General features: G+C 36.8%; 2 protein-coding genes across 4 annotated transcripts; one reads left to right on the forward strand and one right to left on the reverse strand.

Annotated features, from left to right (window-relative positions):
* The first annotated feature begins 8,841 nt into the window (after positions 1-8,841).
* On the forward strand, positions 8,842-14,231 carry LOC145594993 (protein ACCELERATED CELL DEATH 6-like). The gene is made up of 3 exons (XM_081651347.1): positions 8,842-10,596; positions 12,517-13,037; positions 13,380-14,231. Exons 1-3 carry the CDS (start codon positions 9,792-9,794, stop codon positions 14,037-14,039), a joined length of 1,986 nt encoding a protein of 661 aa, XP_081507473.1. The 5' UTR covers positions 8,842-9,791; the 3' UTR covers positions 14,040-14,231.
* A 192-nt stretch (positions 14,232-14,423) lies between these two features.
* Positions 14,424-20,800, reverse strand: LOC145596130 (uncharacterized). 3 transcript variants are annotated; one of them, XM_081652553.1, is made up of 2 exons: positions 18,545-20,800; positions 14,424-14,956 (listed from the first exon to the last, which is right to left on the reverse strand). In XM_081652553.1, the coding sequence occupies exon 1, from the start codon at positions 20,753-20,755 to the stop codon at positions 18,632-18,634; it is 2,124 nt and encodes a 707-aa protein (XP_081508679.1). In that variant the 5' UTR covers positions 20,756-20,800; the 3' UTR covers positions 14,424-14,956; positions 18,545-18,631. The 3 variants fall into 3 exon arrangements, with proteins under 3 accessions (XP_081508679.1, XP_081508678.1, XP_081508680.1); XM_081652552.1 differs by having other exon boundaries at positions 14,424-15,017; XM_081652554.1 differs by lacking the exon at positions 14,424-14,956 and adding an exon at positions 17,609-18,204.
* Positions 20,801-22,287: the final 1,487 nt, after the last annotated feature.

The following is a 22,287-nucleotide window of genomic DNA, read 5'->3' on the forward strand; positions in this document are numbered from 1 at the left end:
GTGACAATAAAATGTGCAAAAATTATACTAAAACGCACAAAAGTTACCCTGACATATATAAGAGTTATTTATGCTTTATTGATAAATTTGACAAAGTGACACTAAATTTGACAAAAGTGACATTAAATCTGACAAAAGTGTACCCGATTTACAGTAAATTACTGAAAACCGGATGTATACAAAAGTTTTCCTTTGCTTTTTTCAAGTACCATTAATATCAATTTTTTATCAAAATTTCCTCCAATTACAACAATATTTGTGCAAATTTAACTTTCCCATGTAAATTTTGTTTTTCAATGTACTTTTATTACTTTCTCTCTCTACTATTTTACATACCTGTCAAGAATGTGAATCCTTAGTCAGTGTATTACGTATAAGGGTATATTTATACAACCTAGGATCGGGCTAAAACATAAGCCCAATATAAGCTAAATACATAAGCCTAGCTCAACACCCCCCCTCAAGTTGGAGCATGCAAATCACAAATGCCCAACTTGCCAAGTAAATACAAAAATTGTTGCTTGCTCAATGCCTTAGTGAAGATGTCCGCTAGTTGGTCCGTGGTCTTCACATATGATGGTCGAATTATCCCATCCTGAATTGCATCCCGAACATAATGACAATCAACCTCAATATGCTTAGTACGTTCGTGAAAGACCGGATTCTGCGCAATATACAACGCAGACTGACTGTCACAAAATAAACTCATCGCTTGCGGATGTGAAACTCCCAAACTATCAAGAAGACCCTTCAACCACTTCAACTCATCAGTGGCCTTAGACATCGTACGGTACTTAGATTCTGCAGAAGATTTAGCAACAGTATCCTGCTTCTTAGTTTTCCAAGAAATAGGAGAATTCCCAAGGAACATCAAATAACCTGTAATCGAACGTCTCGTAAGAGGACAACTAGCCCAATCTGCATCATACCAACCTGTCAATTGCAAGTCACAATCTGACCTCAAAAGAATACCCTGGCCCGGGCAACCCTTCAAATAGCGCACCGTACGAAGAGCTGCCTCCCAATGATCTTGACGAGGTTGATGCATAAATTGAGACAAAATATGGACTGTGTATGCCAAATCTGGTCTAGTGAAAGACAAATAGATCAAACGACCTACAAGCCGCCGATACATTTCGGGGTCCGCAATAGGTAGTGCCTCTGATTTTGCCAGAGTGTGGTTCTGCTCAATTGGAGTACCTGCCGGGCGTGCCCCTAACAAACCAGACTCTGCAATAATATCAAGTGTATATTTCCGTTGGCATAGAAATATGCCTTCCGGACTACGAGCAACCTCAATACCAAGAAAGTATTTCAACACACCCAAATCTTTCATATGAAAACATTCACTCAAATATGCCTTGAAATCAGAAATCACAGAAGCGGAACTGCCAGAAATCAATAAATCATCAACATACACCAGAACACTAAGATGGACATTCCCTTGATTCAGAGTAAACAGAGAATAATCAGAATATGACTGTTTAAAGCCATACCTTTTGAGTGACCCTGCAAGTTTGGCAAACCAGCAGCGGGGTGCCTGACGAAGACCATAAAGCGATTTCTGAAGACGAAAAACCATTCCTGGTTTGCTACCATGAAACCCAGGAGGTGGCTTCATATAAACCTCCTCATCAAGATCACCATGAAGAAAGGCATTATGAACATCCATTTGATGCAATTCCCAATTTTTCGCAGCCGCAACCGCTAAGAAAGTTCGAACTGTAACCATTTTAGCCACAGGAGCAAACGTCTCATTATAATCAATGCCCTCAACTTGATGATTGCCAAATATGACCAGACGAGCCTTTAATCGTTCAACTGTACCATCAGAATTGTACTTGATTTTATAGACCCATCTGCAACCAAGAGCCTTCTTCCCCGGAGGTAATTGAGCCATCACCCATGTCTGATTGTCTTCCAATGCTGCAATCTCCTTCTGCATTGCTTCTCTCCACCCTGCATCTTTCATAGCCTCTTTGAAATTACGAGGCTTAGTCCCTGCAATTACAGCTGCAAGAAATATACGGTGTCGCAGGGAAAAAATTTCACAATTCACACAATGTGCTATAGGATAAGGAGTACCTGAGGAGCATGGAGAAAGTGAACTAGGAGGACTCGTCGCTTGTACAGTATGTGCCACATAATCTTGATGCCAACCCGGTGCACGTCGTACACGAACCCCACGACCAACATCAAGAACATTTTCATCACCCTCACCCACGTCGCTAGCAGCTGCCCCAATGTCAAGGGTGCTGCCAGCACTGTTGTCCCGGGCTGCTGCTGCTCTGTTGTCCACCGCAGAGGCAGCGCTGCTGCTGGCCAAAGCAGCCCCTGCCGCAGGTGGGCTGCGGACTGCACTGCCAGGGGCAGCAGCAGCATTCTCGTGTGCCCCCTCGGCAGTGGGCTCTGGCTGCAGCTCTCGGCTCCCTTCACTCACCTCCAAAATCGCCTCCAAATCATCCAAAAAATCAATATCGACCCCCACATTATCCACATCCATATTATGCATGTCCACATTATTTTCGGAGCCATTAATCAAGTTCTTTTCACTAGCAAAAGGGAATTCATTCTCAAAAAATTTCACATCACGAGACACAAAAATCTCCCCCGTTTCAAGGTCATACAATTTCCACCCCTTTTTACCGTGAGGGTATCCTAGAAAAACACACTTTCGACTTCTAGGTGCAAATTTATCTCCCTTGGATTTTTGGTTATGGGCAAAACAAAGAGAACCAAAAACACGCAACTCATCAAAGCTAGGCTCTTTATCAAATAAAATTTCATATGGAGTTTTGTTTTGTAGTAACCGAGAGGGTGTACGATTAATCAAATATACCGCCCCAAGAACACACTCACCCCAAAAACCAATAGGTAAATTCCCTTGAAACATCAAAGCACGAGCCACATTCAATATATGTTGATGTTTTCTTTCAACACGGCCATTTTGTTGGGGTGTCCCAACACATGAAGTTTGAAAAATAATGCCATGTTCATTGAAATACGGAAGCATACAATTGAATTCAGTTCCATTATCACTCCTCACCAATTTGACGGTCGTTTCAAATTGACGCTCAATCATAGCAAAAAATGATAAAAATGCGGAATAAACTTCAGTTTTGGAATTCAACAAATAAACCCAAACACCTCTTGAAAAATCATCCACTAATGTCAAAAAATAATGTGCACCACAAGTAGACGGAGTTTTATACGACCCCCATAAATCACAATGAATTAACTCAAAAATTCTACTACCCTTGCTATCACTATTAGGAAAATTATCCCTAGACTGCTTAGCTTGAGGACACACATCACAAGCTTTATTTAAATGTTTCATAGTAGTACTATTACTAACAGCAGGAACTAACTTGACAACTTTGTCTGACGGATGCCCAAGTCGCCGATGCCATAACTCGAACACAGACAGCCCCGGAACTTGCACCGCACATACTGTAGGAATTCGCCGAAAGTAATAGAGTCCGTCCTTCCGTTCACCGGCTCCAATCAAGCTCCCCGAATGTAGGTCCTGTATAGCACATAAAGAATTAGTGAAACGAACAAAACATTGAGAATCATCAATCATTTTTGACACCGATATTAAATTGCATTTTAATTTTGGAACAAATAAAACATGCTCCAATATTAAATCATCGCTCAACCAAACCCGACCCTCTTTCAAGGCCACGGCTTGGTCTCCATTAGGCAAGCCCACGGGACACGCTGCAATTGAACACACATCCAACAAGCACGATTCATCCCCGGTTACATGATGAGAAGCCCCCATATCTATAATCCAAGAACCCGGCACACACTCACCTTGCATTCGCTCTTGTTGATTGTGAACCATATTTAGCAAAACCTGAACATCGGAAGGCTTGAGATCGGCCAAAGACACACCGGCAGCAGCTTGAGGAGTTCCTGTGATGTTGTTAGCACGAGCAGCAGGGGCAGCAGCAGCAGACTTCGGCAGTGAGGCAGGGGCAGCAGCTCTGTCTCGCCCTTTTCCCTTCCCTTTGAGCTCGAACTACCATTCGGGGTAGCCATGGAGGTCAAAGCATCCTTCCACATCATGTCCCGATTTTTTACAGTGAGTGCAATATAATTTTGATCGATCTTGACGATCAAAATTACCTTTCCCACGCATAGAAGGCACAGCAAAAACATGAGCCTCCTTCGATTTCTCGGCTTTTCCTTTTGCAATGCCACGGGATTCCTCCTCTTGGAGGAAAGCTTGATAAGCACGGTTCAAATCAGCAGGGGGTTGTTGAGAAAGCAAGTTCGTCCTCACCACCGCATATAAGTCATCATCAATACCAATCAGAAATTGGTGCAAAATTTCTTCATCTCGATCCTTAGCAAACTTGCCAGCCACATTACACGTGCAAAGTCCACACTCGCAGCCATGGAGGGGCTTGATTCGCGTGAGTTCATCAAATAACCCCATCAATTTCGTGTAATATGCTTCAACAGTCATACCCTTTTGTTGCTTGCAATCGGTGATGCTAGTCCGCAATTGTTGCAAACGAGGTCCATTCGAAACACAATAGCGTGCCTCTAAATAATCCCATAGGCGCTTCACCTCCTCAAAGTAAGGGATCGATGCCGCAACCTTAGTGTCCATAAACCGCAATAACCAGGAGACTAGCATCGAATTGACCGTCTCCCAATCAAGCAGCTTCTTCTTCTCTGTAGGTTTGGTGATGGTTCCATCAACAAACACAAATTTCCTCCTAGATCGAAGAGATAGTGTAATCGCCCTCGACCATGCCAAGTAGTTATCACCTGTGAAGATGACGTGTGTAATCAAATTACCCGGTTGATCACCGGAGCCAAGGTAAAACGGAGAAGCAGGATCAATCTTTCCGTCCTCCATTGTTGATGATTAAGCGTTGAAAAAAAAAATCAGTGTTTTAGGTTTTAGAGTTTTAGGCCTGATACCATGTCAAGAATGTGAATCCTTAGTCAGTGTATTACATATAAGGGTATATTTATACAACCTAGGATCAGGCTAAAACATAAGCCCAATATAAGCTAAATACATAAGCCTAGCTCAACAATACCCAATGTAAATTTATCTTTTCAATGTAATTTAACTACTTTTATTTAAGTTTCTTAATTCCCGTGATTTTTGCCCATAAGGGACGATCATTTGGGGACGGAGGGAGTATGTACATACCGATGCCTTTGGCACACCGCACATGGTTAGCATAACTTTCGAGGCATAAATGGCATCAACTAATGTAAAACTATGAAAATTTGAGCTTAATTAGCTTGTCCTTAGTGGATTTGTTGAACTTTAATGTAATCAATTAAGCCTACTCCCACTCACAACTCACTAGCTACGTTATTACATTCACACTCTATATTAACGATTCAAAGACTTTAAATAAAAAATAGAGTCCAAATTTGGAATCGTTACAATTTACCTACTGGTCATAAAATTTACTGATTGAATTTTATACATTTTTTTTTTTTTTGAATTTTATACAATTTAATTTTTACTTAGCGGCCGTTTTTCTAAACACTAGTGATTAAGTTTTTGTCAAGCATGCATGGACCATTATATTGAGGACAATTAACGTATATGTATATTATATATATTAATTAAACTAAGTGGTTTATTGATAATTGTATCAATTGGGTACATCATATTATTGGTTTATTAGTCAATTATATCCAAATCTATAAGTCATATTTTAATGAAAGCTAATCGCATATATAACTAGATTGTTTACGGCTCACACATTGATGACAGCTAATTAGTGATATTAGTCAAATGCCTAGCTACTATCATCATACCGTGTATACTTCTAGTAGGGATTGATTGACAACCAAAGGATCTAAAGTACTACATTGTTCTAGAATGATCGATCTATCTTAACATTTTTCATACAGATGAATTGTACAATCAATGATGCCAGAGTTTTAATCATCTGCTTAAGTTTTGATTAAGTTAGTCACTTCATATGGTATCAACATATATCGTAACAAGAAGATTACGAGTTTACATTCATCCACCCCTTCAATTCGTAGTGTGGAATAAACCTCCCAGCTAGGTTGAAAGGTGGTCTTCAATAATATGGTATAATTATCTAATGGAGGGATAAAAGTTACATTAATTGGTTGATGGTCATGTACTCATGTATAATATGTACATTGGCACACCACCGCACATGTTTTCGCATAACTTTCGGAGTATCAGTAAAGCGAATCAACCAGTATCAAATTATGTAACTAGTAGCTTAATTAAGTTTGCCCAAATTGGATTATTAGTTGAACTTTGACTCAACTAATTACACATAATCTACACATAACTCACGCGGTTTTATTGACATCACACTCCATATATACTACTAACATTAGCCCATCCAAAAAACATAAAACTTATTATAATTTGCATCCAAAAACCAAAAGAAGACTAACAACTATCTTTGTACCCTTAATTTAATTTATGGCGTCTAGTGAAGCAAAAACAAACGCTACTAGCAGCAACAACAACGACAATGAAGTTGTGTACGGGGCTGATGAACTCCTCGACGCGGCCTTAGAAGGCCGAGCAGATGAAGCTGTGGAAATCCTCACCAAAGATCCGACCCTAATCCGAATTGGGGATGCTGTTGGAGACACGGCATTCCATGTTGCGGCACGAGCCGGACATGAGACTACTATATCGAAGATGATGGAAGTTCTTGACATGAACAACCATGTTAAGATATTGAGGGATGTATTATGCGAAGGGAACGCAGAAGGTGACACGCCCTTGCACTTGGCTCTCAAGAACCGCCATATAGATGCCGCGACCCTTCTAGCTAAGAGTGAGACGAGTGTCATATACCAATTCAATAATGATCAAGAGACGCCGTTTGTTCTAGCACAAAAAGCCGGGTACGAAGATTTGTGCATCCGAATGGAGCGTGTGGGGCGAGACAAACAACTCTTTCTACCTTCGGATATACAATTGGGTCTTGTAAGAATGGGGCTTTCGGATAATGATGATGATGACGAAGATGAAGAAGAGTGGATTAGACTCTTTAAGGCAGCTGCCAGAGGTAAACTAAGGGTGATCGCACAGATCATGGAGGACGACGTTCATCAAGACATAATACGGTACAAGGATGCCGCGGATTGCACTGCGTTACATATGGCTGCATATCATGGTCAAACAAGGGCACTAAGGAAGATTGCTGAGTTAATGCAAAGCCAAAGTGGTTTTAAGAAATTGTTGCTTGGGGGTGACCGTTATGGTAACACCCCTTTGTACTATGCTGTTGATGGTAACAAAGAGAACACCGCGATTTACATGGTTAAGGAAGCTCCAAGGGCCATATACAAAGAAAACAACCAAGGGGACTCGCCGCTGTGCCTTGCTGTAGAGAAGGGTTACTCGGATCTGGTTAGGGCCATGATCGGAATGGGTTCAGATCGATCCATCAGAAAGCATCTTCTCAATCATGCCAACAAGGTTTCGATTGCACATACTGCCCTTGAGAAGAGGAACCTAGGTGAGTGTCAATTGTCAAATTAAAAGACTGTTAGCTTTACTACTATCTACTACTTCCTTTGTTTTTCTAAATATTACTGACCTTTTATTGTCATCCGTTTTTCTAAGTTTTATTCACTTATACTTTATTCCTTTTATGACAATTATTTATTTATCTTTTTATCACCTACAACCCCACTTTGTGAGCCCCATTTTATTTAATAAATCCCTTACTCTGATTTCTATCTATGCTCTTTAAAGCAAAAGCACCCACATGCATGGTTCCTATTTTCACTTTTCCTCCATATACGTTACTGCAATAACTATTTAGCACTCAGCAAAAGGGAGGGAGTATTTCGGTATTGTTTTGCTAACATGGGAATTGAATTTTCATATGTAGTTGTTTTTCATTGATTTCAATTCCTTAGAATTGGCTAAACTTTATTGTGGATTTTTCAACTACCTGGCCCAGTTGTTTAAATATATACCTTTAACTTGATTTAATTTGTAACAATTTAGCTGTATTCAAGGCAATCATGGAGGGCCTTCCCGAGCTCATCGACTCAGCGAACAACAAAGGATGGAAGCCTTTTTCATATGGAGCGTACAAAGGTTGTTACGATGAAGTCTGCTACATTGTTCAAGAGTTTCCAGAATATGTAATGGTAAAAGATAACGGTGGAACGTTTCCTATTCATAAAGCAATTACTGGAGGACATGTTAATGTAGTCGAGAAGCTTATACTGGGTTGCCCTGATGTTCTAAATTGTTTTGATAAAAAACGTAACCTACTTGAATTTGCAACTTATTATGGAAAAACACATGTCGTCTCATACTTAAGAGGGCTAAATTATTTTAGATGAAATTCAACTTATTACGTGAATCAGAGTATTTTAATTCGTAGAGAATATGAAAGCTAAGAGTAGATTTATTTTCTCCTACAATAGCGTTATTTTCACTCATGACATGTTCTATTAGACATCATCCATAGGACATGTCTCTTTTCTTCCCTTTTGTTTGTATTCCTTTGGTTAAGATTGTAGGTTTTCATGTTAAAGACTAAAGAGACAATGAATAAATCTAGTACGTATTTTTTTATACTCCGTACTATGTTTTTTTTTTTTTTTTTAAATTTTGTCTCTAATCTCTGTTCTAATGAAATCCCTCGACTCTGTAAACTATCCCTCTTTCTCTTCCCTTCTAGTCAATGACAAAGACAATAATATGTCTTCAAAAAAAAAAAAAAAAAAAAAAAAAAAAAAAAAAACAAAGACAATAATATTGTTATTGTAGTTTTTTTTGGAAAATCATGAATAATTACATAAACTTTAAATTAGAGAACTAAAAAAAATTGCCAATGACACATCTACTCCATGAAGTACTTCAATTAACCTTAAAAAATAATATGAGGTTTTTTTATATAAAAGATTGAATACTATAGAGTAAACATCTACGGTAATAGTACGTATATAGATTAGATATATATTTTATTCTTTTATTTTTTTTAATAAAGGTTAAGGTTTTTTTTTTCCTTTGTAACAGAGTTGATTTTTTTTTTTAGGGAGTTTATATTGGTATTAATTTTTCTTATTTTAATAAAAATACTGTTTTTTTTTTTGGTATAAAAAATGTTACGGTTATCTTTAAAGAAAGTTTAACATGGTTTTTTTTTCAATTAAAAAAAAAATAAACATGGTTTGTGCGTTTGTGGGTAGTTATTTCTTTTTTATTATTCATGAAAAGTAGATAATTTTTTTGAAAGAAGAAAAGTAAATAATTTTGGTTTGTGAGTAGTTTGTTTTTTTTTTTTTTTTATTTGAAAGTTTAGATTTTTTTTTTTTTTTTTTTTTTTTGTGAGCAGTTATGAACTTTTATATTTTATTTTTTGAAAAAAAAAATTTAAATAGTGAATAAGTAATTTTGTAAATTAAGAAGGACAGTTTGGAAAAAGATAAATTTATCACTCAAAAGGCCATTTTCCTTTATACAGCAGTATAGGTAATGATGTATATTTCCCGGAAAGACATGTAGAATGCTTCATAAAGATGAGGTGGACCAATAGATTTTGGTGGTACATGGAATAACACCAAGTTATAAGATCGAGGATTTGAACCAATAATCAAGTATTGCAATAAATAATTGGAGTCTAAAAATTGACTAGGGAGAAGTAAGTCTATATGTGGAGCAACCAAGTAAGGTGGAATACCCTTTTATAAACTCAAAAGTAACTTAGAGTTCCTTAATTCTCACTCTTCAAAAAGCTTAGAAAAAGGAAAAAAGCATAGAATTTAAAAATAAAAAATCATTGAAAATGATTTCTCCCAAGTGTAGTAATATTGGTGTAGTTCAAGGAGTTTCCTCCATGAAAAACACCATTCAATCCCTGAGCTCAATATACTGCAACAATCTCTCCCCCAGTCGCACCGACGACAGCATCAAGTCCGACAGCAACGACAGCGACACTGACAGCAACATCAGCGACAACAGCAGCCAGTCAGCAAGCCGCAAAGATGTCACACCAGATTTTACTCCAATTGATGCAACCATGTACAAGCTAATTATTGAAGGAAATTTAAATGATATATCAAATTCACAAGTAAGCTTGGAAAAGCTGAAATGTGAAGAATATGAAAACACTGTGCTGCACATTGCAGCAGGAGCAGGTCAGTCTCAGCTTATTACCGAACTTCTGCCAATAACAAAAGATATCATTAAAGAAACAAACAACATGGGTGATCTTGCGTTTCATACTGCGGCGAAAGCAGCACAGTTGAAATCACTCAAAGCACTGATAAAGTGGGATAAGTATGATCAAGCAGAGTACATTGAGAAATCGTTGTTGGGTGAAGGGAATGATGAAGGCGATACGCCGTTGCATATTGCGTTAGAGAATGATGATAAAGATGTGGGTTTGGTTTTGGTTGATGATTATTGTGAAGCTTGTTATAAGTTGAATAAGAAAGATAGTTCTCCGCTTTATTTGGCTATTAAGTCCGGGTGTTGGGAAATTGTGAAGAAGATGATCGTTTATACAGAGCAACATAAGGAAACTGCCGAACCGATGTTGCTAAAGGGAAAATCTGTTGTTCATGCTGCCATTGAAGCCAAGAACACAGGTATGTTGCCTTTTTTTTTTTTTTTAATATATTTTCCGATATTGATTATATTTCACATCTCTAACCTTTTAATATAAAGAAAAATATTTTTTGTTAGATTATAATTTAATTCCATTTTAAATTAGATAGCAGGACAAAAACAATTGATTGAAGGGAATATAATTTATTTATTCTCGGCATTACTATAGCGTTTCGAGGATGCCCCACTTTCTCACGGTGAAAAACGAATTCGTTTCTCATGGTGGTATTTTTGTGAATAAATCAACAACTTTTTTAACTTTATTCAACTGTGGAGCCCACAATATTGAAAAAGTTGTTAATTTATTCACGAAAATGCCCCCATGAAAAACAAATTTCGTTTCTCACTATGAGAAACAGGGAATTTCCCGTTTCTTTGTATGGCATGGGCATTCAAAAGTTGTGAGAAAAGGTAATTTTATATTGGAGGAGGGAGAAGAAAATAACAATAATTGTGATTATCTAATTGGAGTAACTTAATATTGAGTGGAATAAAATATAATAATTGATTTGTTGTATCGAGGTCTACAATTCGAATTTGTATAGTCTTACCAACGGGTATCATTGAAAAACTTCAATCATATAAAATACTTTTATTTCACAATAAACTTCACTAATGTCTACAGTCGGGTCATGGTGCACCCGGTTAAACAAAAAAAAATAAAGCGGAAAGAACATTAGGTGTTAGAAAAAAGAACATTTAGGTATTTGGAAAATAACATGTTTGTTTTAACAAAAAACATGCATTACTAAAGAACATAAATACAGTTTTCAAAAAAAAAAAAAAAAAAAAAAAAGGATATAAATACATTACAAAAAGAACATGATAAAGACTTTATTAAAATTTCATGAAAAATTGCTTCAAAATAAATTTCATAAGAAAAAAAAAAAAAAAAAAAAAACTGTACCAAAGGTAACATTTCCCCAAAAATTGATAGTTTTCTCTCTTTTTAAAAATTCAACTTTTCATAATAATTTTAGTTTTCACTCTATAAAATTATTATCAACTAAAAATAACTCTAGATTTCATTTTTCTAATTATATTTTAAATTTCAAAATTCAAAATAACATATGTTAAAATAACACAAGTTATAATGTGAAAAATATATAATTCATACCCAAAGAAAAGAACACACCGAACAAACTCAAAGAACATACAATAATAAATAAAAAAGAACATAATTTGTGCATCACTCATTACCTCAAAGAACATACAAGTCAAGTTCAAAAGAACATATTTTGTATTATTGAAACCCAAAAAACATGTTCTTTCAACATATGTTAAAGAACATAAGTATAGTAGAACATGTTATCAAACATATATAGGTATGTTCTTTGTCTAATATAAGTATGTTCTTTGTCATACACGAAATGTTTTTTGTCGAACAATAGTATGTTCTTTCCGCGTTCCGGGTGCACCATGTGCATGGTGCACCCTGGTGTACAATACTATTTTCATACATGAGTGTCTCCAAATTAGATAAGATATTACTAATTAATAATTACTCATTTACTCGTTACCATTATAAATAATGGCTACTGCGAGATTTGTCGAATAGGACCTCAGTAGAGAGGAAAGAAAGTTGGATAGTGATGATAATGTTTAGAGTAAATTATTATTTAAGGAGAAAAGGATTTTTAAAAAGACATATAGTCGCAGCCACTTTTGACTTATGATAACCTTGTACAACAATAAATTTAAGATTCCTAATACTTTTGTTATATACAGATTATTTGGCCAACAAAAGCATTATGACTCCACTCAATATTCTTTAAGTAAAACAAGCTACTTTTTCTTCTTATTAAATACTCTCGATTAATTAATTAGCTTTTAATTTTTGCAATATATATTTGATTTAATTTTCAAATTAAAACATAACTCCTGAATTTGAATTTATACAGATATTTTGAAGTTGATACTAGACAATCACAATGAACTAATAAAATTAGAGGAAGATGATGGTCAATCACCACTATCATACGCAGCATTCAAAGGTCACATTGAAGGTGTTGAATACTTGCTCAACAAATTCCCTGAATATGCATATAAATGTGACAAAGAAGCCTCCTTTCCAATTCATAAGGCAGCTTGTAGTGGTAATGTAGAGATCATTCAGTTGTTACACATGACCAAAAACTTGCTCAATAAAAAAGGCCAAAGTATTCTTCATTTGGCTGCTAAATATGGCAAGTCCCAACTAGTATCGTATCTCATCAAAATGACCGAATTGGCAAGACTCATTAACCTTAAAGACGAAGATGGTAATACTCCTCTGCATTTGGCTACCCGAGGCCTCCATCCGAGGGCGGTCTATATTTTGACAAGGGAAAATAGATGCAACACTAAGTTGCAGAACAAGAAAGGGTTAACAGCACTTGATATATTTGAGGTTCATGTTGATTCATTCCCCACTTTTGAAGCGGTATGTTATCGATTAGCCATTTTTTACTCCCTCTGTCTCTTTTTACTGTTTAGGTAATCACGTGTGATATGTTGTGGTGTACATTTGATGGATACATTTTTGACATATACTTAACATATATGGAGTTAACTTTAACATACATGAAACTACTATAAATTATTAATTGATACTAACAATAAATATATCAAGTGTGATTATGGTGCTTTAAAGTGAACTAGGGACAGAGGGAGTATCTATTATATTGGGTTGCGATTTTCTACACACTCAGATTTGTTAGGCCTATTTATGTTTTGCATCGGTTGTACATGTAACAACACAATTCATTGCTCTATGAATTTGCAGAGGCTTACTTGGATGGCCTTGAGATATGTGGATGCACCGCGAAGCTCACAATCACTAAGAAAGAGTTGCTACAAGCAACTACAAAGAGTTAGAAAGCAAAAGAACAAAGCAAATAGCGTGAAAGAGTTGGATGGTTTCAGAAAAAGAGTTGACACACACATGCTAGTAGCCACACTAGTGGCTACAGTTACATTTGCAGCTGGATTCACCCTTCCGGGAGGTTACAACCAGTCCGGGAATGACCCTAACATAGGCATGGCTGTCTTGCCGGACAGATGGCCGTTCAAGGCATTTATAATATGCAACACAGCAGCATTATACAGTTCGGTTTTATGTGTGGTAACTCTTATTTGGGCACACTTAGGTGACCTTAAGCTAATCCTGGTATCTCTCAAGTTTGCACTACCCTTGTTGGGTTTCGCATTGGTGATGATGTCCTTGGCCTTCATGATGGGTATATTCGTCGTGTTGAGGACAGTACCTTGGCTATCCTATGTGGTTTTAGGCATGGGATGTACCTTCTTGTTCGGCGTACTTCTGTTCTTTATTCCACTATACAACCCATCAAGCATTAAGAATTCTGTGGTCCGGTTTTTCTTTTCCGGCACCTTTCTATTGCTGCTGCTAGTGTGTGAAAAAAGCTCTATTACATATGCCTAGCCGCCTAGGACGTTGATTTCATGTAAGTAGCAGCTTCCATCCATCAAACCTGAAGACGAATATATAGCCTTTACGTAGAAACGTAGAACTGTAAACTGATCTTTCGTCAATGCAATACATTGTAATATGATAAGAGACCAGTGTTGTAACTCATTCAACTTCAGTCGTGGTAATTGAAGCTAGAATAGCACTGAAATGGTATCGGTCACATATGTGTTTTAGCTAGAATGACTAATTTATTTCAATTCAAGTGTAATTTATGCTCCGACCATTTGTCTTTAATGGTTAATTAGACGAATTAGTCACATATATATCCCATCATAGGATTTTTTTTTAAAAAAAATTATTAAAAAAAAAATGTCACCATATAAAAGATAAAACATTCATTCATCTTTTTGTATGATCATGTCTTTATCTATATTACTCTGTAAAAAGGAGTTTGGACGATATAACAAATTATTTAAACTAGAGAGAGTAGGCTATAGGAATTTTTCAGTAGTATGTACAATATCAAAAGCCGTAATATGTGTAACATATTTATCCTAAAGTACTTCGAGTGGTAGCCCAGTAGTCAGCATTTCCATCGGTCGTACCCATGATGCGGGCTTGATGATCACCAAGGGCGGGTGGTTTGGGGGAAGATTGGGGCATTTCTTCCAATGCTTAAAATCGGCGGCATCCATCCTCCAAAGATTGCGTGTTGGTCTCTCAGGGAGACAATAGCATCAGACACTTCAGTACTGGCATTGATTATGAGGAAGACACAACGGCAGTGTGCACTGTGCAGTGCCAGCAGCAGCAACGGGGGCAGCATGCAGTAGCACCAGCAGCACCAGCAGCACGGCATTTCAAATTCTGTGAGGGCATCACATTTTACAGGAAATGTGCAGCTTCAGCTTCCAAAATAGACCCTTGCTCTACATGTAACTCCACAAATCCAGAGTAAGTTCCAAAATTCAACGCACACTAGACAGGTCACTGTAATCAGTTGCGTCCAGCAGATTTTGCAGCATCCAGAAAAGATACATTAAAAGACATTTAACAGCAAATTAATAGAAGATTCAGAGGTAGATTACAGTTTCTTACTTCAAGGGATAACTAAAGAGGAGTGCATCTTGGCACACACACTAAAGAGTAAACCCAGTCCACTATTAAAAATTTATCTGAAGTTCTGCACCTAGGCATCAATATTTTATGCAGCTAATACCCTAGCTGCAGATTTTGAAATCCAAATAATTTCTTGGGTTCATGAAGGTTAAACATGACAGTTACAGTCACATTTGACTAAAATTAAAACACAAGAAATTAATGCAAGGAATTTGATCTTGAGAGATTAAAGGTAGCAAAGTCTTGATCCTGCTGCAGCTTTTAAGTTTTCTAATGCGTCAAAGATGTTATAGATTGTTATAGCTGAAATAGCAGACATAAATGTTCAATGAGATAGGAGATGTCACAAGTCCTCACAACTTAGGGCATGTTCATTCGAAAGTCCTATTGCAAAAAATAAGTTTAGATAAAATAAGTTTGGAAAAAATGAGTTTAGATAAATTCACAACATAATTTCAGGAAAAAAAAAAGTTCAGAAAAAAGACAAAGTCAATGGTAGGAAATTTGACTTTCTCACCGGAAAATGGAACTAAGGTGTTTTTAATACTTTTTTAATTCAAGATATGAAAAAAAAAAAAAAAAAAAAAAAAAAAAAAAATCCCAAGGTTGCTCACAAACTCTAAAAAAACTTGGTAATACAAAACAAATTTGCCTAATATTTCTCAATGTTACTATGAAGTAAACAACACAGGCCCCTACCTACAGAACATCATGTTACATTCAACAAGAAATGCACACTTTCAAGATATACACCAACCAGAAGAAAGAAAGAAAAAAGTCCCCTGTAGACCAGCCTATAACACAAGCTAGGATACTACCCAGCAGTCCCGCAAGCAACACACACCCATCTACAACCCCCTACACATGCCGCCCAAAATGCATGGATCGATTACTTTTATTTGACCATCAGGGGAATCCTATCAAATGTCAGGATTGGTGGACAAGCATTCAGAGATGTTCATTAGCTGCAAGTTGTCACTAGTAAGTTATCAAGTCATTGCTCTACATGCAGATATTAGGAACTAAATATCAGAAAATCACATGAATAAAGTCAGGCATCCTATTATTTTAGCATGAAATTTATTAAACAAGTGCACAATCATGCAGGAAAATATTTAAGACCCATTTTCATAAATTATTTGATTTTTTCATGGGTGCAGGAAAAGGTTACATAGTGAAGTAGTGAACTGTTCAGCTAAGCAAAACAGAACGCTGACCAATTTAATTTTATGGCGTTCTTGAAACACTGGGACAGTCTGGCATCACAACTAGGGCCAGAATCTCGCTAGAGCCAGCTTCCAAAACGGTAAGCATTTCATAGTTTATCTGGCCGTTGAATCATAGAGGTCCATCTAGTCTGAAAGGAATAAGTACAGCCAATACCATCAAAAAATTCATTTAATTACATACAAGGCTTCGTTATATTAAGCAGGGAAGATCTTGTTAATGACTGGAGATCTACCTTCAGTCCCAGAGAACCCCTGCAGGCAATTTAGCTCTGAAGGAAAGACTCTATACTGCCTCGAAATGGCCAAGTACTTTAATCCTTAGGATGCGAACATTATACACCAGTTTAGAGTCTCTAACAAACTTTTACTTTCAAAAGTTGACACCCATGCGATCATTCACCATCAAACTGAATCTCTTGTGTTTTTTCAAATGCGAGAAATAGAACATGGACTGTCTAAATTAAATTATATTTCTGAACCTAACCCAATCAGGAAAATCATATAAAGATTTCCTAAACAGAGTTCATCTATCAATTATAAAGTGCACACTAAGCTAAACAACAACACCAACAAGGCCACAATACATCTCATTCCACTCATGACCTAAAGACAACCAGTGATCATCCGAAGCTCCTTCTTCACAGTGCCAAAGTCAAGATAGAAGATGGTGTGACGGTGAGAAGAAAGATAGGGGATAGAATGAAGATGTGTAAAGAGAGATAGACAAAGGGAGGAAGAAAAGAGAGGAGAGAGATGGACAATAGGTCAAAAAGAAAGAGAGACAGAAAGAAGAGGGAGATAGGGGTGAAGAAAAATAATTAGAAAAAAAAAAGATTCAAAGACACTGGTTGGTTTAAAACCAGAGTATTTGAGTGTTATTGCTTTTTTAAAAAAAAATAAAACTTGCAGTTTCAAATGCACAGTGAAAGAACCAGTGCATTTATCACAAGACATTTGACATTTTTTTTCTACTATTGCAACCTCGGTGAGAATAAGGAAAGAAAGGGTGAGTAAATATGGATTTATCATCAGAAAAATGCCAACACAAACAATCAAAGTATCAAACTCACTATAAATAACCAGATATACCATATAGAAACATTCAAATGTTACATTTGGATATTTTGTCAAAAACCACTTTATAAATTCCAGCTTTTGCGAAAACCACCATTGAAAAATTATGTGGTCATTAACCACCTTTAAAATATTTTATGTTGAAAAGTAACATCTATGGCCGAAAAACAAATGTTGTCCAGAAATCCAGCGTTGACCGTTCACATGACCTTAAATGACCCTACCTCTTTCTATCTCCTCTCAAAACTACTCACCAGAATAAATGTAGTGCAAGTGTGCAACCAACAACCACCACCACCATCACACATTTCACATAGAACGGCAACACTTCAGATTAGAATATAAGACTATAAGAATATCTATATGATATCCCCTCATGCAGTGCATTTAAGTGTGGAAAGGTATGGCATTGAGGTACGAGATAGAGGGAATGATGACCACCAAGGCTATTGAGTCGCAAAGGGCGTGAATCACCTCTTAAATTGCACAAAGCTTTTATTTTTAATAGAATATTCTCATTAAAAGAAAATTCATGTTCTGTAATACGTATGATATAGAGATAGTATTATGATACAAAACTATGAAAAGTTCAGTCAATCATAGAATGTATCAAATGGAATTTCATTTGTTTGTAAAAAACTCCATATTCCTTATTTTTTAGGTATGACTCCTTTTTACTAAAGAAATGTATGCATCGCTCCTAAGCCTGTGCCTTTACTTTCAGGACCCTATTGCTTGAGGCACTTCAGGAAAACCTGTGCAAAAGTATAAAGACACTACAATCATGATTTTTTTTAACCATCCAATGGCTCAATAAATGTTAAGACACAATGGTTTTAGACCAAATCAAAATTCACATGCTTAAACTGGATTTAATACTGCATAAAAACACACAGCTGAAAAAAAAAACAGCTACACACATGAAAGACAAACTGCTATCCGTAGTGTGGATACTGACAGATGTATGAGTTTCACATTGGGCAGGAAGTCACTTACAAAACGCTTCCGTTATTAAGAGCACCAAGATCCAAGCACAAACTTATATGCAAATAAATGAAGAAAAAACAATATGTTTGCAGTTTCTGCAGTAAGTACCTCAGGTGGGTTCTGATTCAGTCAAATTTAAATCCATCGATCCCATGGAAGTAATTAGGTCATGAGAACCTATCATAGAACCAGACGTCAATGAGCTCCTTTTGATATGGACTTTCTTCTCTTAAGGAGCCCCTCAATCAGAGTGAAATAAGTTGTCTTATTTACAGCTACTCCTTTATGGCTAGCCTCTTGATATATGTCCATTGCTTCCCTGTACCGACCTTCCATGCACAGTTCATTTATCCTTTTTGAAAAGTCTTCAGCACATGAGATTGGCTCTGCCGTCACCGCATCAGTCTCAACTGATACAACCTTTTCAAGCTGTGAGCACTGATCCTGCAACATTCCAGATTGAAGCATTGTTTCCCTAAATTTTTCTGCTTCCATTGTTCTCCCTGCACTGGCAAGAGCATTGAAAATGGAATTGTAGGTGTACTTATCCGGTCCTACATTATTTTCCATCATGTCCTCCACAAGGTTTAAAGCATCTTCAAGTCTTCCGTCCTTACACAGACTTGTTATCAATGTATTGTAGGTAACTGCATCAACTTCTTTGCCTTTAGAAACCCAAGTATGGAAAAGCTTAATAGCCTTTTCAAGCATCCCATCAGAGCAAAGACCACGCAGAAGAATATTACATGTGTACACATTAGGCTTAAATGCATTCTCCACCATTTTGTTGTGAAACTGAAATGCTTGCTCAACTTTACCCTCCCAGCAGTAACCATGGATGATGGTGTTGTACGTAGTCTCATCTGGGAACAATCCATTCTCCATAAGTTCATTCAACTTTCCAATTGCTTGGTCAGTTTTTCCTGATTTGCAAAACCCAGCAATTAAAGAATTATAAGTTGCAACACTTGGGATGACCCCTTTCTCTTTCATCTCCTCCCAAACCTTTAAAGCCCTCTCCTCCTTTTCATCCTTGAAGAACCCCGTAATCAAAGTACCATAACTCACTTCATCAAGCACATAACCCCGCCCAATGGCACTATTGAGTAGCTCATGAGCCTCATCAAGCCTCTTGTCCTCACAAAGAGTGTGAAGAAACATATTCAACGTAAATATATCCATCTTCAAGCCTTTCCTACCCATCTGACTCATCACCTTAAAAGCTTCTCCAAAGTTCCCCATCTTGCAATATGCATTAATTATAGTATTATAAGTCACACAATCTGGTGAAACTCCACTCTCTTCCATCTCCTTTAGCGTATTCGTTGCCTCTCCAATCTTCTTTTGATCACAAAACCACTTGATAATTATATTATAAGTAACTGCATTCTTCCCCACTCCCTTATCCCTCATTTCATCCAACAACGCAAACGCCTCGTTACTATCCCTAAACTTGAGACAGCCATTAATCAAAGTATTATACGTAACAACATCCGGCGTCAATTTCAACTTCTCCATCTCATCTCTCTTCCTCAAACCCTCATCAATCTTCCCATCACTACACAACCCATTAATCAACATATTATAAGTCCAAACATCAGGCAACAAATTATTATGTGTCATCAAATCGATAACCTGTGCCGCCTCCTTCAACCACCCCATCTTACAATACCCATTAATCAATATATTATAAGTGTTCTTATTAGGAAGCAACCCTTTATCCTTCATATCAGACAACAATTCTCTAACATCATTCAACCTACCTTTCTTACACAATGCATCCAAAATAGTATTATAAGTAACGTTATCAGGAAAACAATTAAAATCAGACATAATCTTAAGCACTTCCATAGCATCCTTAAATCGAAATTCTGAACAATACCCATTAATCAAAATATTGAAAGTAACAACATTTGGGGCAACCCGAATTCGAGCCATATCATCAAACAAATCTCTACAACTAGAAATAGAATGAGAAGATGGGTATTTTACCAATGAATTGAGCAAAGTATTGCAAGTTAGAAGCTTAGGCTTGAGCTTGAGACGCTTCATCTTCTTGAAGATTTGAAGGGCAAAATGGGGTTTTCCTGACTGACAGTAGGCGGCAATTGAGGTGTCGAAAAGGGCTTTGGTGGGGGGAGGAAGGTGGGAAGAAGGGTGGAGGAGATGGTGGTGAAGAGTGTGTTGAGAATCGGAGGCGATGAAAGTGAGTAAATGGGATTTAGCATCGCTGAATTTGTTGTTTTTGAAGAATAATGGGAGGAGATTGAGGAGGGAGGAGAGAGATGATTTTGGTGATGGGATTTGGGTTGCCGCCATTGCTGTGGAGCTTGAGTTTTTCTTTGGTGAAAAGTAGAGGAGGGCTTGAAATGAGAATGCGAAAAGGGGGAATTGATTTTGGCACACGATTTAGGCACATCCCTATGTGAGAAGAGCATAGAAAACTGCGCTCTCACATAAGGGTGTGCCAAAATCACTTTAGTGTGTGCCAAAATCACTTCCCCGAAAAGGGGAGAAGAGACTTATTTACTTTAGTCTTTTTTTTTTAAGATGCATCACTTTTAAAATCAACATACTATTTTAGATCAATTTTACTCCCTCCGTCCCCTTTTGATAGTCCTTATGGATAAATTTTAGTCCTAAAATATTCACCCCATTTGCTTTCTCCAACAACTATTAAGGACTTGTTTGGTTGCCTAATAAATTCATGGGAAGTTTATTTTGCTAGGAAATAGATTTCTATATACTTGTTTGGTTGACAATTATGTAGGAAGTGGGACTTCCTAAGAACTTCTACTTCCCACAAAATGGAGGAATCAACTTACCTAGTCCCCCCTAGGTAAGTTAAACTTCCCATGAGAAGTAGAAATTCTCACATTCAACCAAACAAATTTTGACAATTCCTAGGAATTACAATTTCATGGGCATTGAGTTTTCATGGGAATTTCTACTTCCTCCATCCAACCAAAGAAGCTCTAATATTAATTTTTTACCAAAATTCCCTTCAATTTGCAACAATATTTGTGCAAATTTAAATTTCCCATGTAAATTTTGTTTTTCCATGTACTTTTATTACTTTCTCTCTCTACTTTTTTGCATACCCAATGTTAATTTACCTTTTCAATATACTTTTACTATTCTTATTTGTGTTTATTAATTCCCGTGAAAAATGCCCATAAAGGATTATCAAAAGGGGACGGAGGTAGTAATTTTTAAAAGATGAATAGTCAATCGAAATCGACCCGGTGATTGACAAAGTGCAACCTATTGTTAGTGATGCCCAACGTACAAATATGAACGCTCCCTTTAATGCCGAAGAGGTGCATATTGCACTTTTCCAGATGCACCCAACTGAACTAAGGCTCCGGGGTCCAACGGTATGTCTGCAGTTTTCCTAAAATTTTGGGATATATGTTGGTACGGATGTTGTTGATACAGTGCTTGATATTCTGAATTATAATGGTGATGTAGGCTCTATTAATCAGACTCATATTGTTTTAATTCTGAAATAAAAAGTGTGAGTCATTTGTTGATTATAGGCCGCCTATAAGTTTGTGTAATGTGTTGTATAAAATTGTCACCAAGGTTCTTGCTAACAGATTAAAGTTAGTACTACCTTATATTATTCATGAGTCACAGAGTGGGTTTGTTCCTGGGAGATTGATCAGGGGGTTGTGTATGAGTGTTTTCACTATCTCCGGAAAAAGAAAACAAGAAAAAGGATTTTTTTTTTTTTTTAAGGGCTCAAGCTTGATATGAGTAAGGCTTATGATAGAGTGGAATGTTAGGTGGTTCCTAGAAAAAATGATGTTAAAATTGGGCTTGCCGAAAACTTTTATGAATGCGATTAT

The sequence above is a fragment of the Chenopodium album genome, chromosome 19, assembly GCF_948465745.1.
Source record: "Chenopodium album chromosome 19, dcCheAlbu1.1, whole genome shotgun sequence".
Taxonomy (NCBI): Eukaryota; Viridiplantae; Streptophyta; class Magnoliopsida; order Caryophyllales; family Amaranthaceae; genus Chenopodium; species Chenopodium album.